At 47.8% G+C, this 13,744-nt stretch overlaps 1 protein-coding gene across 1 annotated transcript; it reads right to left on the reverse strand.

Moving 5' to 3' along the window:
• Positions 1 to 714: 714 nt before the first annotated feature.
• On the reverse strand, positions 715 to 4,070 carry LOC136012801 (SUN domain-containing protein 3-like). The gene is made up of 10 exons (XM_065675846.1): positions 3,852 to 4,070; positions 3,376 to 3,446; positions 3,232 to 3,281; positions 2,730 to 2,767; positions 2,330 to 2,468; positions 2,020 to 2,104; positions 1,745 to 1,860; positions 1,473 to 1,640; positions 1,030 to 1,116; positions 715 to 891 (listed from the first exon to the last, which is right to left on the reverse strand). Exons 1-10 carry the CDS (start codon positions 3,860 to 3,862, stop codon positions 760 to 762), a joined length of 897 nt encoding a protein of 298 aa, XP_065531918.1. The 5' UTR covers positions 3,863 to 4,070; the 3' UTR covers positions 715 to 759.
• Between the last annotated feature and the right edge of the window lie 9,674 nt (positions 4,071 to 13,744).

Raw genomic sequence — 13,744 nt, forward strand, 5'->3', positions numbered from 1 at the left:
TTTCTGTGGGTTTTGAGAGACTCTACAACCACTGCTGATTTGCCAGCAGAGCTGGACAGGATATTGTGTCCAGAGTACCCTTGGAAAGGAGGGAGAAAAAGGCTGCCTTCTGCGGCGGCTGCTGGGAAGAGCCCTGCCCCTACTGCAAGGCAGGAGGCAGAGCCCCGAGAACAGGCAGCTGGGTGTACGGCCAGAGAGGTTGTCCTCAGTCCCTTCAAGCTGTATTCTGCTGGCCTCTCTGCTCAGCCATGCACTTCACGTTGGTGTGACCTGCCCGAAGAAGGGCTCTGCTGTTCATCACCTTGCAGAGCCAGCAGGAGGCCAGCCAGTGCGGCATCTCTGAGGGAAGCCCCCCTCCTGCACGAAGCAGCTCCAGTGAAGATGGGGCACCTGTGAGCCAGGATGGCCTGAGGCCCTTTTGCGCTGCTCAAGAAAGGAGGGCAGGCAAGCCTTGCAGACAAGCCTGCTTCAATCCTCCTCAATGCCAGCGGGAGAGCTTTCCCGGGGCTGTGATTCTGCTCTCCCAGTGACCCTGCGCTGCAGAAGCTGGAGCTGGACCTCTGGGGCTTCTCCTTCAAGCCCCATTCCCCTGTCCCGTCCTTTGCAGCCCAGACCATCAGTATCTTTTTCCTAAGGGAGAAAGGTCCCTTCCCCACTAGTGGTGCAAGCTATGGAAGCATCGTTGGAAGAATGTTTGCAAGGAACATACTCAAGTTCAACTGCACACATCCTTGTTTTATTATTTTTCCTAAAGTAGCTCTAGGGCTCACAGGTGTCGTCACTCGCCATCCTCCCGTGAACCTGTACTCGGTACACACACGTGTACTCTGGATTTCCCCAGTTGCTCTGCACCTGGAATTTGATGTAATCAAAGGTCCTGGGAGGCTCCTTCTGTAAGGAAATGAGGGGAGCCATCGTTACAGAGGTGGCCAGAGCCACAGCACATCACTGGGGCTCCCGATGAAAGGAGGAAGCAAGGGCAACCACACGTCCCCTTGCAAGGGCCATGGAAGAGCCCTTTTGCAGTACCTGCACATGGAATGTCTGAGCGATCCCCTTGTGCACGTCATAGGTAAATGTTCCCAGGAGAGTTCCTTCCGTTGCCTCATCCACTCCCTCGAAGACAAGAGACAAAGGGATTGGGTCGGGCTCTAGCAGGGCACCAGGAAGAGGGCATGCTGAGGCTGAAGCCAGGAACCCTTCCCCAGCTCCCTGGGCTCTAGCAGTAGTCTAGCACAGCTTAGGGTGATTCTGGGTCAGGGTGCTTTGAGCACATGCTCGAGAATCCTTGGGCGTGAAGCAGAGAAGAAGCCCCCAGAGGCACAGAACCCCCACATACCCACAGGGGATGGGGTGCTCTGCAGCAGCCAGCCCCAGACAGATGTCTGAGAGGGGCTGCCACAAGAAGCACATCTCAGGGATGGCTTTTCCCTTGGGCCAGACCCCCTGAGAAGCACAAGGCAAAGACTTACAAAGACAGTAAACTCTCTGGGGGCGCTGCTGACTTCCCCAGAGGGAGACACTGCCTCGGAGATGTGCCAGACGGTGAAAGCTGTTGGCCAGATGCGCGCAGGCAGCCGGATGACCACATGGCCCTGAGATCCTTGGAAAGGCCAGCAGTCGCCAGGGATAATACTGGGCTGAAACCAGAAAGCCATGACCATCAGCAGGAAATGCTGTGCACTTGGTCTGCCAACCTGAAAGCAAAGAGCTGAAGCGCAGGTCAGGCCTTCCCGTGTCATACCTGCAAGATTGTCTCTGGAGGGTTTGCAGGTAAGAAGGTCAATAGAGAAAACAACCAGGTCATCATGTCTTCCCCACCGTAACTCTTGGATGTCCTCTCCTCATCGATGGTGGCACCTGACGTGAAGGTGGACAGAAGTTGACTAAGACAGCCCGGAGATTAGGAGGAGCAGCAGTGCACTACCACGTATTTCTCAGGCTTGAAAGCAGAGCTTGTAAGAGCTCGGGGCAGTGCCATGCATAGAGGCATGGCAGGGATACTTCCTGTCTACATACCTATGGCTTCCAGAGCCCAGTCAGGCATCAGGACATAGCTCTCAAGCACCTTCTTAATTGCCACCTCTGTCAACTGCAGGATTTCCTGGGGAAAAAGTGGGAATGGCAAGATGGCAGCGAGCACAAAGACACATGGGGCAGTTCTGCATGAGCAGCGAGTCCTGGCACAGAGCCGAGGAGCATCTCTGTGTTGGAAAACCCTAGGCAAGAGCTGTCAGAAAAGGTGATGACTTTGAGAGTGCCGAGAGGAAGCAACAGGAGAGTGCCCAGAAAGACAGCGAGGTCTGTGATCCGGCCCCAGCACCTTTACCTCTGTTTGCTCCTCTTGGACAGCATGGCCGTTGAGGACCTCTCTCACAGCCTGCAGTGCGCTCCCCCTAGCAGCATACACCTGAGTCGCCACCTGCTTGAAGTCCTGCGTCTGCTCCTTCATCAAGGCCTGTGAATTGCTGGAAGCAAAGGAAAAGCAGGTCTTGAGCAGCAGCTGCCAGCCCCTGTGGGCAGGCTCCAAATGCCAAGCAGAGAAGAGTCCTATGGGCTTGGGTCAGCCCACATCCCGCAGCCCCATTCCTTCCTCCGGCTTACAGATGGCTCCCTTCCACCACCAATAGGGAAGATCAAGATCCCTGGCCACAAGGCAAGGGCAGGCAGCACGAAGCCGGCTGAGAAAGCTCCACAGAGTCTGTCTCTTAGGAAGAAAGCGCTCTTACCCCAGTAGCTGCCGCTCGGCTCCATGAGGCCTGGACATCTGCAAAATTAACATACCCCACAGGCATGAGGATCACTGCCAGGGCTTCCCAACGGAGACTACCCTAGCTAGAGCTGGAAGAACATCCTGCTGCTTTGCGTCACTTTGGAGAGACCCTGACCCAAAGGTTGGGTTCCCTAACTAGCCACGTACAGCAGAGGAGCTTTCGGGTCTCCCTCTGAACCCCCCAGCCCTCCAAGAGGTATGCAAGCAGCAAAGGCACCTTCTGGCAAAGTGCTCCCCTCTTCAGCCTGCCACCCTGCGGAGGTCACTGGGGAGGAACCCCATGCTGAGCCCCATCAAGCCACTGAGGAGACTGGAGGATGAGCACAGGTGCTTCCCCCCAGCACGGCCCCAGTGGCGATGGGCATTTCTGAGCAGGCGCCCCATGTTCTCAGGGAAGGCGGGAGGACAGAGCCAGGGCCTTTGCCGATGCTGACTTCCCCACAGCAAGTGGCACTTACCCACAACGCGCCCTTGAGCCACGTCATTGCACCGCACCAGTAACCAAGAGCTGCGAGTCACATTGTCAAGAGATGGTTATTTTCCTCAGGAGCTGGTCCCTCTTCCCAGGACTGAGGGGAGCATTTTTGGTCAGGGATACTCACTGAACAGGATGGGAAGCAGCAGGAAAAGGAGCCTCAGGCCCCCCCTGTCCTTCTGGCAGGTGTTACGTTGTCTAAAAGAGAGGGAACAGTGTTGTTGCCAAAGCCCGCGGTTGGGACACCTATTTGCCAGGGATCCATTTAGGAGCTCGCTGGGCTACCACGCTCCATGTGTGTCCAGCACAGCTGCAAGCCTGAGGACTCAAGACCTGCAGGTCATTGAGAAGGTGTGGGACACAAAGACCTCTGGGTCTGACACGGGGACAGCAGCCTGGCCCTGCTTGGCTCTCCCCAGAGAAGGCTCAGGGCTGTGTCCCCGCAGCGGGGTTGCTGTGCACTGGGGACAGTGGTGCAGGCAGACCCAGTGCTCTGGGGTTGATGCTGCTGCTGCTGCTGCTGCTGGGAAGGCAGGCAGCGCACAAGGCTTCTGGCTCCATCCCTCCCTGCTCTTTGGGCCCCCTTGCTCCCAGCTGCCCAACCTGGCTGGCATCTCTGCAGACTGAGCACACTGTCCAGGCACAGAGAAAAGCCCTCTCTCCTCACGAGATCCCAGCACCTCTTCGCTATGCGTTACGAGCTGCTGGAAGCACTGCTTCGCACTGCTGCCCACTCCTGCAGCTCGGGGCGCTTTTCTAAGGGGCAGCTCTGTGATGTCACAAGACAAAACTGCTGACGCCCATGGCAACCTCAGAGGGACTGCCCTGGATGCCTGGGAGGAGCAAACCCTGTGGGCAACTGTGAGTCACTGGGGACACTGAGGGTAAGACAGAGCCCTGCTGGGGGTATCTTGGAACCCCTCAGGGCAGCCCAGAACAATTCTGTGAGTCACTGGGAACCCTCAAAGGCAACTGAGAGCCCTTCTGGGGCAACTGAGGGCTTTTCAGAACCCATGAGGGAAAACCAGGACCCTGCTGGGGGTAACTGGGATAAACTGGGAACCCCTCAAGAGCCTTTGGGGTGTTCCTGGCGGGAAATGGAGTCACCGAGAGCCCCAGAAGGCTACCAAAAACCCTTCTGGGAGTAACTGGGAACCCCTGAGCGCAAAAAGAACTCTGCTGGGGGTTACTGGGAACAGTAGCTGAAACAACTCACTGGGAAGGAAAACGCCATAGCTGTACACCAGAATTGCCAGGAGCTCTTTCACTAGTGACTTCTGCATGGTCAAACCGAAGACCAAGGGACCCTGCTTTGTACCTGAGGCTGAAAGCACATTTATACAGCACTTTGAGCAGCTGGTCTGAACCAGGAGGAAATCCTGAGTACTGTTTCCTGAGAAACATAGCAAAACTAGGCAGGAAATGGAGGTGTCAGAGCCTGGTGCAGTCACAGTGACAGTGGCAGTGCTATGCAGGCCCTTCCTTCATCTTCCTCCTCTGCCTGCCTGCTGCAGTGAGTCTGACACATGGCGTTCAGGGACCACGCTACTCCAGTGCAAGCCAACAGGACAGCTGGTGGAGAGGCAGGAGCTGGAGGAATAAAGATTTGATTTGAACACCTAGAAGCTGTGTAGCAGTTTGACACTTGATGTACAATCTGTTACTTACCTGTCTAAAGGAAACCGGCATATGCAGAACCACGCAGAACAGCTATTCCCACTGATGTGATCATAACTGGCCGTGCCTGGCACAGCCCATTGTGGGTTGGATTTGGGGCTTGAGGTATTCCTATGGGCTAACATAGTGCATGTAAATAAGTATCTGAGGCAGCTATTCATAAAGAGATTTTGATCCATGTCATTCTCCTTTACCTTTCTCTTTGAACAGTCTGGGGAGAAGGGCAGCTCTGAGCGGGAGCTGTGCTGTTAGGTGCTATGAAATTCCTGCCAAAGCTGCCTCTCACCCTCCACTGACTACAAGGGAAACCTGTGGAGACTAGCCTTCTCAGGCTAATGTTAGCCTTTGTAATTACTGCCCTAGTCTTCCCCTGCAGCCATTGAAAAAAGGCAGTAACCCACCGATGAGTTACTCCTGCATGACCTTTGGAGACATCATGTCTTTTGGTTGTCTGTAGAGGGGAATACTTAGTGAAGGCACCTGAGCAGGGTCCTTCAAGCTGGTGGTCTGAATCCTCCTTCAGGTCTTTTGTGGTTCCTTTGGATCTATTTGGTTTTGTAGATCAGCCACCCAGCCCATTTGACTAACATGCCTTTTTTCTAAGTGGACCTGCTGATGGTCCAGTGCAGGTACCACCATGAGGAAGAGTGGTCATAGAAAGAAAAATTTGCCTTGACATGTTTTTATTTTAGTTCACATGTGCAGAAATAACTTTTGGGTCATATATTCCAGAAGAAAAATCACAGACTTTCATGTTTCTCTAATCTGTCATCCTGACAAACACAGCTCAGTTGTTTCATCAATCAGGTCACTTTTCAGCCACTGGGGGATGATTTCAGGCTCCAAAGTGTGGAACAGATTGTGCTGTCTGTGTGCATAGGATAAAGTTACCCTTGCCCTTGGGGATAGTCCTGGAAGACTGTTGAAGGATTCGTAGGATAAACGAGACACTGAGTGTCTCTGCCTTGATTCAGCTCACATGCTGGGTCTGAAGGATGTGGTGGTTGGTGTTACATCAGTGTGGTTTTCCCCCAATTTTGGAAGACTAGGGCTATTGCACGCCATAGGGATGTCAGTATTCCTGTGCCCCGGCATCAGCAAGGCCTGGTGAAGGGCAGGGAAGATCTCCTGGGATGACCCTTCACACCTCGTGTGTATTCAGTCTGAGCTCACAACATAGTCTGCTCCATAAATCTTGTGTTTATTTTCTGGTACAGCTCATCCCCAGCAGCCCACGTGCTCAATAAAGTACTGCAGCAGAGGGCAGCTCACAGACAACAGAGGAAATATCTCTTAGGCATGTCCTGCCTATCTCATTCCTAGCCCAAAACTTTTCCCTAGTTTTAATCCCTGTGGTCTGCATTCCTTAAGAGTCTCTAGAAAAGCTCACCCTCTGGTGCATCCCAAGACTTCTCTCCCAGGACTCTAAGAGTTAATATCCTTGGAGCATCACACTGGGAAGTGCAAGTCTGTTCATGCAGTTGAAAGTGCTCTTTTATTATTGCTTCTATCTCTCCTATCAGGTGTCTCACTCTTAACAGAGTTGTTATTAAGATAATTAGTTAATGTGGGTTATTTTATTATTATAGTCGTGTTTGGTTTGATTGCACACTCAGCTGACACATGTCATAAAAGCAACAAAAGCATTAAGTAGTTGCATAATTGGCAAAATTGAACTGTCAGTGTTGTGGAGTTCAGAGAATTGCAGGGAGAAGAAATGTACAGACTCCATAGAGACACAGGTCCTTCCATGAACCTTGGATTTCTCCTCCTAGCATTTATTAGTCAGGAAAATGACTGGCATTTCCTCTTCTGTGTTTTTTTCTCCACTTGCGCTATATTTTGTGATCTTCGCTTTAGCCTGCAGAGGAAGGCAGCTCAGTCTTGTTTATCTTTGCCAGAGATTCCTTCTTTTGGGAAACCGCATCGGAAATAACTTTGGATGGAGGCAGACAAGAGGCTTTAAAAAGCATCTATCAAGTAATCAAGTGGGTCCATGTGTCATATTTCCTGACCATCTATTGCCTTGGTATCTGTCATTGGCACATGTCCCAGTGCTGTCAGAGTAGTACAATCCTACTTTTATTTACATCTAGCATTCCTCTATTCAAATACTTTAACCAGCTTCATCAGTGCAAAATCCTGGCACTTTTCATCCTCTTAACTTTGTGAGTTTTCCTCACACATCCTCCTTACACATAAGCTGGGAAAATATGTTACTTTCTTCAGCCCTGGTCTGAGAAGCTGTGTTTCAGCCCATCCCAGCAGGGCTTTGTTCTGTGACCTGACCGGTGCAACCGTGTCTTTCTTTGTGTTGGTATTCTCCAGGCTCAGATTGAAGCTGCGAGTAGGACACTCCCCAGACTGCTAAACTCCAACCAATCTGCAGTCTTATCGACCTGCAAATATTTCCTCCAGAGTTTGAGAGTTTTGGCATCCCAAGTTTCCTGGATGTGCTTACATCATCCCTGTGCGGAGGAGGACTTGGCTGTATGGCTTAGAATGTGCTCTGTGTAATTGAACAAGTTCCCTTCAAAAATACCCCAGCAATTTTACCAGTTCTTGTCCAGGGTTATGAGGCATGTGATGTAGCCCTGTGGGCATGAGAGGAAAAAGCCCTCCCAAGAGGCATTTCCTGAGCTAATTTGATAACTTTGGGGTTTGAAATGGTGGGGAAAGAAAAATCTCATGCAAGAAACAGGCTGGCAAAGCAGGGTCATGCACAGACATTTAAAAAATAATACATCTTGATTTTTCAGAACGTGGCCAAAGGAAATCAATCCGTAATGTGGTAAACAAACTCCAGTGAGTTACAAGCAGTGTATACCCAGAGTAACTTGGTTCCAAACATGGGCACTGCTGCAGCGAGGATTCGGCCTTTGAAATTTCCTTTTGCAGTTGCTGCTCTGAAGAAGGGATTTTAGAGAGAAGCCCTGCTGCATGCAGAGAGTGGCTGGAACTCCCTTCGCACACCCTGCCCTTTCAAGGTGTGCTGCTGAGGCACAAAGCACCAAAGAGGAAGGCTCCTGCCAGCTTTCCAAGGCTCTGAACTTTGGGCATAATTTTTTTAGGTCATTGCTTAAAAGCCAAGAGTGTAAAGAAGGGCAGACAAAGGAGTATTAGCTAGAGCTCTTTTCAGTCTCCTGGGAGGGACAATGGGTGCAGTTCACAAGCAGAGGCACACAGCTGCAGTTTGCTGGTTGGGAGGCTGCACATTGAGTAAAGATCAGAATTCAGAACGATTAAACACGTTGCCTGATTGTTACCGACAGATTAAAAAACACCCTCTGCCAGCTTTACACATTTGCGGCCTCTTGTCTTTGTGAGTCAGGAGGCAGTTCCCGTCGTGAGACACACACGCTCTGTAGTACAGGATGATTTTTGGCAAAGCCCAGATGATTGTGAGCCAGACGGGGCAGGGACAGCATTCCAGTTTTATAACACAATTCCATAATAGGAGACAGCATTCTTTTCATATTAATGTTCATACAATAGGAATTTTAAACTCCAGCTTTTGGCTTATGTGGGAAAAAAAAGTCTCTTCTAAATGTCCTAGCAATGTTATTCTATAATTCTATAATGGACAGGATTGCTGGTGGACCAATCACTTGGAGTGCAGTGGGTGTTTTGCAGTTGCTTTCATTTCAAGAAACAGCAAACTGGAAAGCACTGATGTAGTTATGTGCTTGCTGATGCCACCATGACCTCCTTTTCTGATGGGTTACAGGTGTTCAATCCATGTGCTCTGATCCCAGGGGAAATCCATGTCACCAATTCTCTGCATGCTCCTTGTGAGCACTGTGAAGTACCTGTCACTTCTTCTCTAGAGCTATCAGGCCACGAGATGTGTAGGCGCTTCCATATATTTTGGTAGCCAGGGTTTTGTAGAGTGCAGTGTGTGGCTGCTTCAGGACCATCCTTTCCACACACACCACCAGTGACACTTTCTACCTCATCTGTTCTGGTGGCCCAGAGAGAAACCTGAGGATTTCAAGATGTTACTTACGCCCTGACTTTCATCTTGCAGTGCTTTGCAGGGAAGGTAGAGTTTTAAGGGTCAATTTCTCCTGTTGGGGTTTTGATCAGTCTTTGAATTTCACGCCAAGAATAATCCTTGTGTTCTCAAGAGCTCTTGCTGCTCTTAGGTCAAGGTTGCAGTGTGGCCCCTCATGGTGGCTGAGATATTTCGCTGCTGGTATCAGTGTTAAAGGGTTTTCTCCCGTGGACTGTGTAATAAAAGGAAACACTTTAAGGCTTCCAGAAATACTTTGGACCCTCTAGTAATCTCACAGTGAAAAGGGAAACTGCATTACAACCTGGTTTTGGCCAGCAGCCCTTACTAGCATTTAGCAGGCTGCTTGTTTTTCAGTGGCCCAAGGAGATGAATTATATGAATTATGTTTCTCACCTGTGGCATCTATGAGTGAGACTGCAGAGAGCTTAACTGAACCAGTCTGTCCAGAGCAGATACAGCGTCTGCTGTAACTAGTCACCAGAAGTTCACGCTGTCCAAACCTAAGCTATTAAATTAAGCTCTGCTTTAGACATGGGCTCTGAAAAGGGCAGAACTACCAGTACTATTTAGAGATGCATTGGCACACCCAAAAGAGCAGAGGAGGGCTTGGCCTCCTGAGAGGTTGTCACGTGCCTTGCCTGAGCTGCTGTGGGTCTGTGGGGATGAAGTGATCCTTGCAAGCATGGTGGCATGGCAGTTGAAACCAGGAGAGGGAAAACCTCATCAAGCACAGGAAGGCATATTTGGTAAGTGCCAAGAGTACAAAGAATTTCTGCTCAAAGACAGGTTTGCAGAGCAACGGCTGTGTGGGAATTTTTCCTCCTGACAGCTTGGCTGGTGTCCTTCAGAGTAAGCCTGGCCAAAGGAACTGTGTTCTCTGAGCCAAGGGTGGTAGCCCTCTCCCAGGCTGAGCTGGGGATGGACAGCTAGGGAAAGAGGTGGCTCAGGGGACTGGCATGAGCAAACTCCAGCCTTTAAAAAAGGGACTTCCTGCCTTAGTGGAAGTGTTGAAACGTCTCAGTGTGTTTCCCTGTCTTCAAACAAGAGCCCCGTGCTCCTGATGTCACTTCCCTGGGCTGCTCGGCCAATAACAGGATGAACCTGCACTGCCTCTGAACCAGACATTCCACTGTGTCACTGGTTATTGTGCTCTATGGTGGGGCAGGAGACTCTGATACCAACATTGTTTTTGTAGTTTATGTTTCACACACACTTCCCCCCACCTCCTCCCCAGCAGTTCAAAAGGAAACAGCATAGGAACTTGTGCGATGTGCCTACAGGCACACACAAGCAATGTGACTCATCAATAGACCAGGCTTGGGGAGCTGGTGCCTGTTACAGCGTGAAGCCAGCCTGCTTCTTCACAGAGCTCCGAAAGGCAGCTGGCTATGTCAAAAGGGCAGAGAATAAAGAGAGTAGTGTAAAATGGGGACACAATTAAGCAAAGATTAAAAAAAGGAAAAAAAAAAGCTATAAAATTTTTTATCTCTTTACTGAAAGTTCCTTTGAGCGGCATTCGCTGAAGCAAATAGTTCTGCAGCTTGTTGCTGTAAATAATGGCAGACAGATTTTGCAAGAGTGCTAGTTTATTTTTAAACATCTGAATGAGCAGTCAGATAACATCTACCTTGGCACGTACCAAGTTCATCACAGGATATGTCTTTATCACTTGGTATCACAGGATTTAAGTGATGTCTCTATGAATCAGTTCCCTCTCAAACTTTCAAATGTTCAACCTCATCTCAGATCTTGTACTAAACACTAACCTCCCCAGGAGGGAGTGGATAATCTATTGCAATTCATTAGTACAGTGTCAGAAAGCCTTGATATAGTTCTTTACATTTCAGAGCATTTTACAGGGAACGTGGGTAAGCACTGTCTAACAGGCAATATAGTGTGGTGGGACCCAGTGATTTGGTTGTGTTGGATTGTGTGGCTGCACCTTTAGCTGTGGGTTGCTTTTACAATGCTGGAAATCCATGTTAGCTTTTTCCACTCCCCAGTGGAACTTGGAAGAAATGGCGAAACATGTACGCCAAACATTTGAAAACAAATACCATCCTCTAATTTGGCATTGCTTTAAAGATTAAGATTAGTTTGAAATGGCCACAAGAGTCAGAAAGATGCAATTTTTGACATTTCTGATTTCACAGTAGTCAGGGGGTTTGTATATATATGGTTGTATTATCTGATTTCTTTTCTAGATCTGATCTCATTTCTAGATAAACGAAATTTCTATATCGATGAAGATGGCAAATTCATAAAAGCAAGTCCCCTTATTATGTTCTTAGTTGCTACCTGTGCTGTCCTAGTTAACACAGCTGTATTCACATGTCGTGCGATGGCAAGGTCAAGTATTAAATACATCTTAGAGTGATTCCCAAGGTTATCACTGATTATCACTTAAGGTCATCATCTGTTCGTTCATCATGTAACAATACCAAGAAAAGAGGCTCTCTAAGCATAAATAAGAATAACATTAATACTAATAATTCATCACACTGCAGAACTAATTGCAGATTTCTCCACATTTTCAAGTATCCATTAAGAAAAAGATAATCTTGTTTTTGTTGACTTGGAAGGACAACTGTCAAGCTACTTTATTTCTGGGCATCCTAGACAGTTTATCAACCCAGTGCCTCAGTGTGGTTAGTGGTCCCATGCCTTTGGTACTGAGACTCACTAAGGAAAACCCTTCAGAGTATCCAGAAAGATCATGTTGTGAGCTGTTCTGAGGCTTGGTACTACCACATAATAAAAAGAATAAGGCAACTGCTAGGAGAAAATATTGCTCATGAATAAGTTACCTGATGTGACAAATGGCAAGGTTTGAGACAGATTAGTCAACCAGTTCCAGTCATCGCCTTGCTTTCTCTTTCTGACAGTTTTCAGAATGTTTCTGTGGTTATCTAAAGTTATATTCTGTCCATGAACAATATTGAGGCTTGTATCCTCAAGATCTTTTTTTTCTCCTTTTCTTCCCAGGACTGTAGCTAATTTTAAGTCAGCATTCACTATGGAGGACATATCCTTTGAATAAGCCTATCTATCTTTTGTGCACTTCACAGCTTTTACTTCAGTTTTATCTTCCTTGAAGGATACCTTTTTTTCAACATCATCTTGTCACTGTAACGGGAGAAAATTTACATTGACAAGAGCTGTAAAACTCCACTGGTAAGCAACTTAAACCTAAATGCTTTCCCTGGAGAGATTGAAATGGTGTGATTATACTGTGTATTTGTGTACCCTTGTAATTTATCTCCTTTTATAGTCTTCTGAAATTCTCTCTTGTTCCCTTGAGATAACTTAATGTTACCCATGAAGGAGCATGTGCCAGGCACATCTGCATTTGGGGTGCGACAGTCGTATGCAGCTAAATGCCGAGTTCATTGAGTTGGGGCCCAAAAAGTCACTGTAACCCACACACTTCTGGTATTCATTCCAGATTGTTCTGCGTCAGATCTGTGCTGATTAACTGCCTTCACAATGAAGGACAAGGTGGGGAGACATTCCTGAGCTTGTGAATCTCCTGGGGATGTTCACAATTGTCTGACAAAAAAAATCAAGATCTCTTTTACGAGAATGAAGTCCTCAATATATTTGAAAGGACAGATGCAGAAAGGTTTTTTTGGCCAGGTTTTTGCAGTATTTTCCTTTCAATTATTTTGTAATTCATTTAGGCAATTTATTAAGGATATTTTGGAAGGCGAGTCAGAAGTGAAATCATTTTCCTAGTTTAAAAACTGCTTGTTTAACATTTATTCATGCTGGGTTGGGTCTCCAGATGGTATAAATTGGCATAGCTCCATTTAATTTCAGTGGATCTATGCCAGTTTCCAGCAGCTGAAAATCTTGTCCAGCAAGTCACTTTTCGTCCCATGACTTAAGTAAGATCTAAAGAGTCAGCCCCTGGGGTGATGACCAAAAATTCTTAACTTTACCGAAATGAACTATTCTTTTTCAATGATCAACACAGAGCTAGCGAGCACATGCATAATCTACTCTGGACACAGTGCCTTTTCCCCTCATCTACCTTTCGTTACTGGTGGTCTTATATCTAAATGTGTTCTTCTGTTCAACAAGATCCAAATGAAAAAGGGCCAACATGATTAGTTTTATTATAATAAATATATTTTATTATATATCTCAGGCTCTAGCGAGAGTACAGAGCTTGTGAATTGTGCTCCCACTGGTAGAAAAATTGGAAGGTACCAATAGAGTTACGCCATTTAGTCCATATGTGGATCTGGCCCATACATCTGCTTTAGGAACTTGTCCAACCGTCACAACGATACTTGATCATATGAGCTATTAATGTACTTGTCTTTCGATACTGGTTGTGTGGTAGAGATCTATTACTAAGACAATGCCACTCAGACCACAAGTGTCAGACTCTTCTATGATAAAAGAAGGACCCAGCATAACACTTCGGTATCTGAAATGAAACTTTGGAAGAGCAGAAGAGACAGAACGCTCAACTGCTATAGAGTAATCAATAAAATCACACTTAGGCATTTGAAACAATGTGTTTCTGTATTAAAACTTCCTGCACTGCAGTTCCTGAGATATGTTCTGCACATCTGGAGTCTGTGGTGGGTGACCCTGGCTGGCAGCTAAGCATTCGTCCAGCTGCTCCCTCAGTTGTTCCCCCAAGCGGGACAGGGGAAGAAATAGGAAGAGAAGCAAGAAAATTTGTGGGTCTAAATAAAGACACTGATTCAGGTGTTGAGAAGTAAAGATGACTAAGATCCAAGCACTTTGGAAAACACCTTTCCTCTCCCCTTCCTAGTCTCTTGCACTTGTT

Source organism: Lathamus discolor, chromosome 4, assembly GCF_037157495.1.
Source record: "Lathamus discolor isolate bLatDis1 chromosome 4, bLatDis1.hap1, whole genome shotgun sequence".
In the NCBI taxonomy this organism is placed as follows: Eukaryota; Metazoa; Chordata; class Aves; order Psittaciformes; family Psittacidae; genus Lathamus; species Lathamus discolor.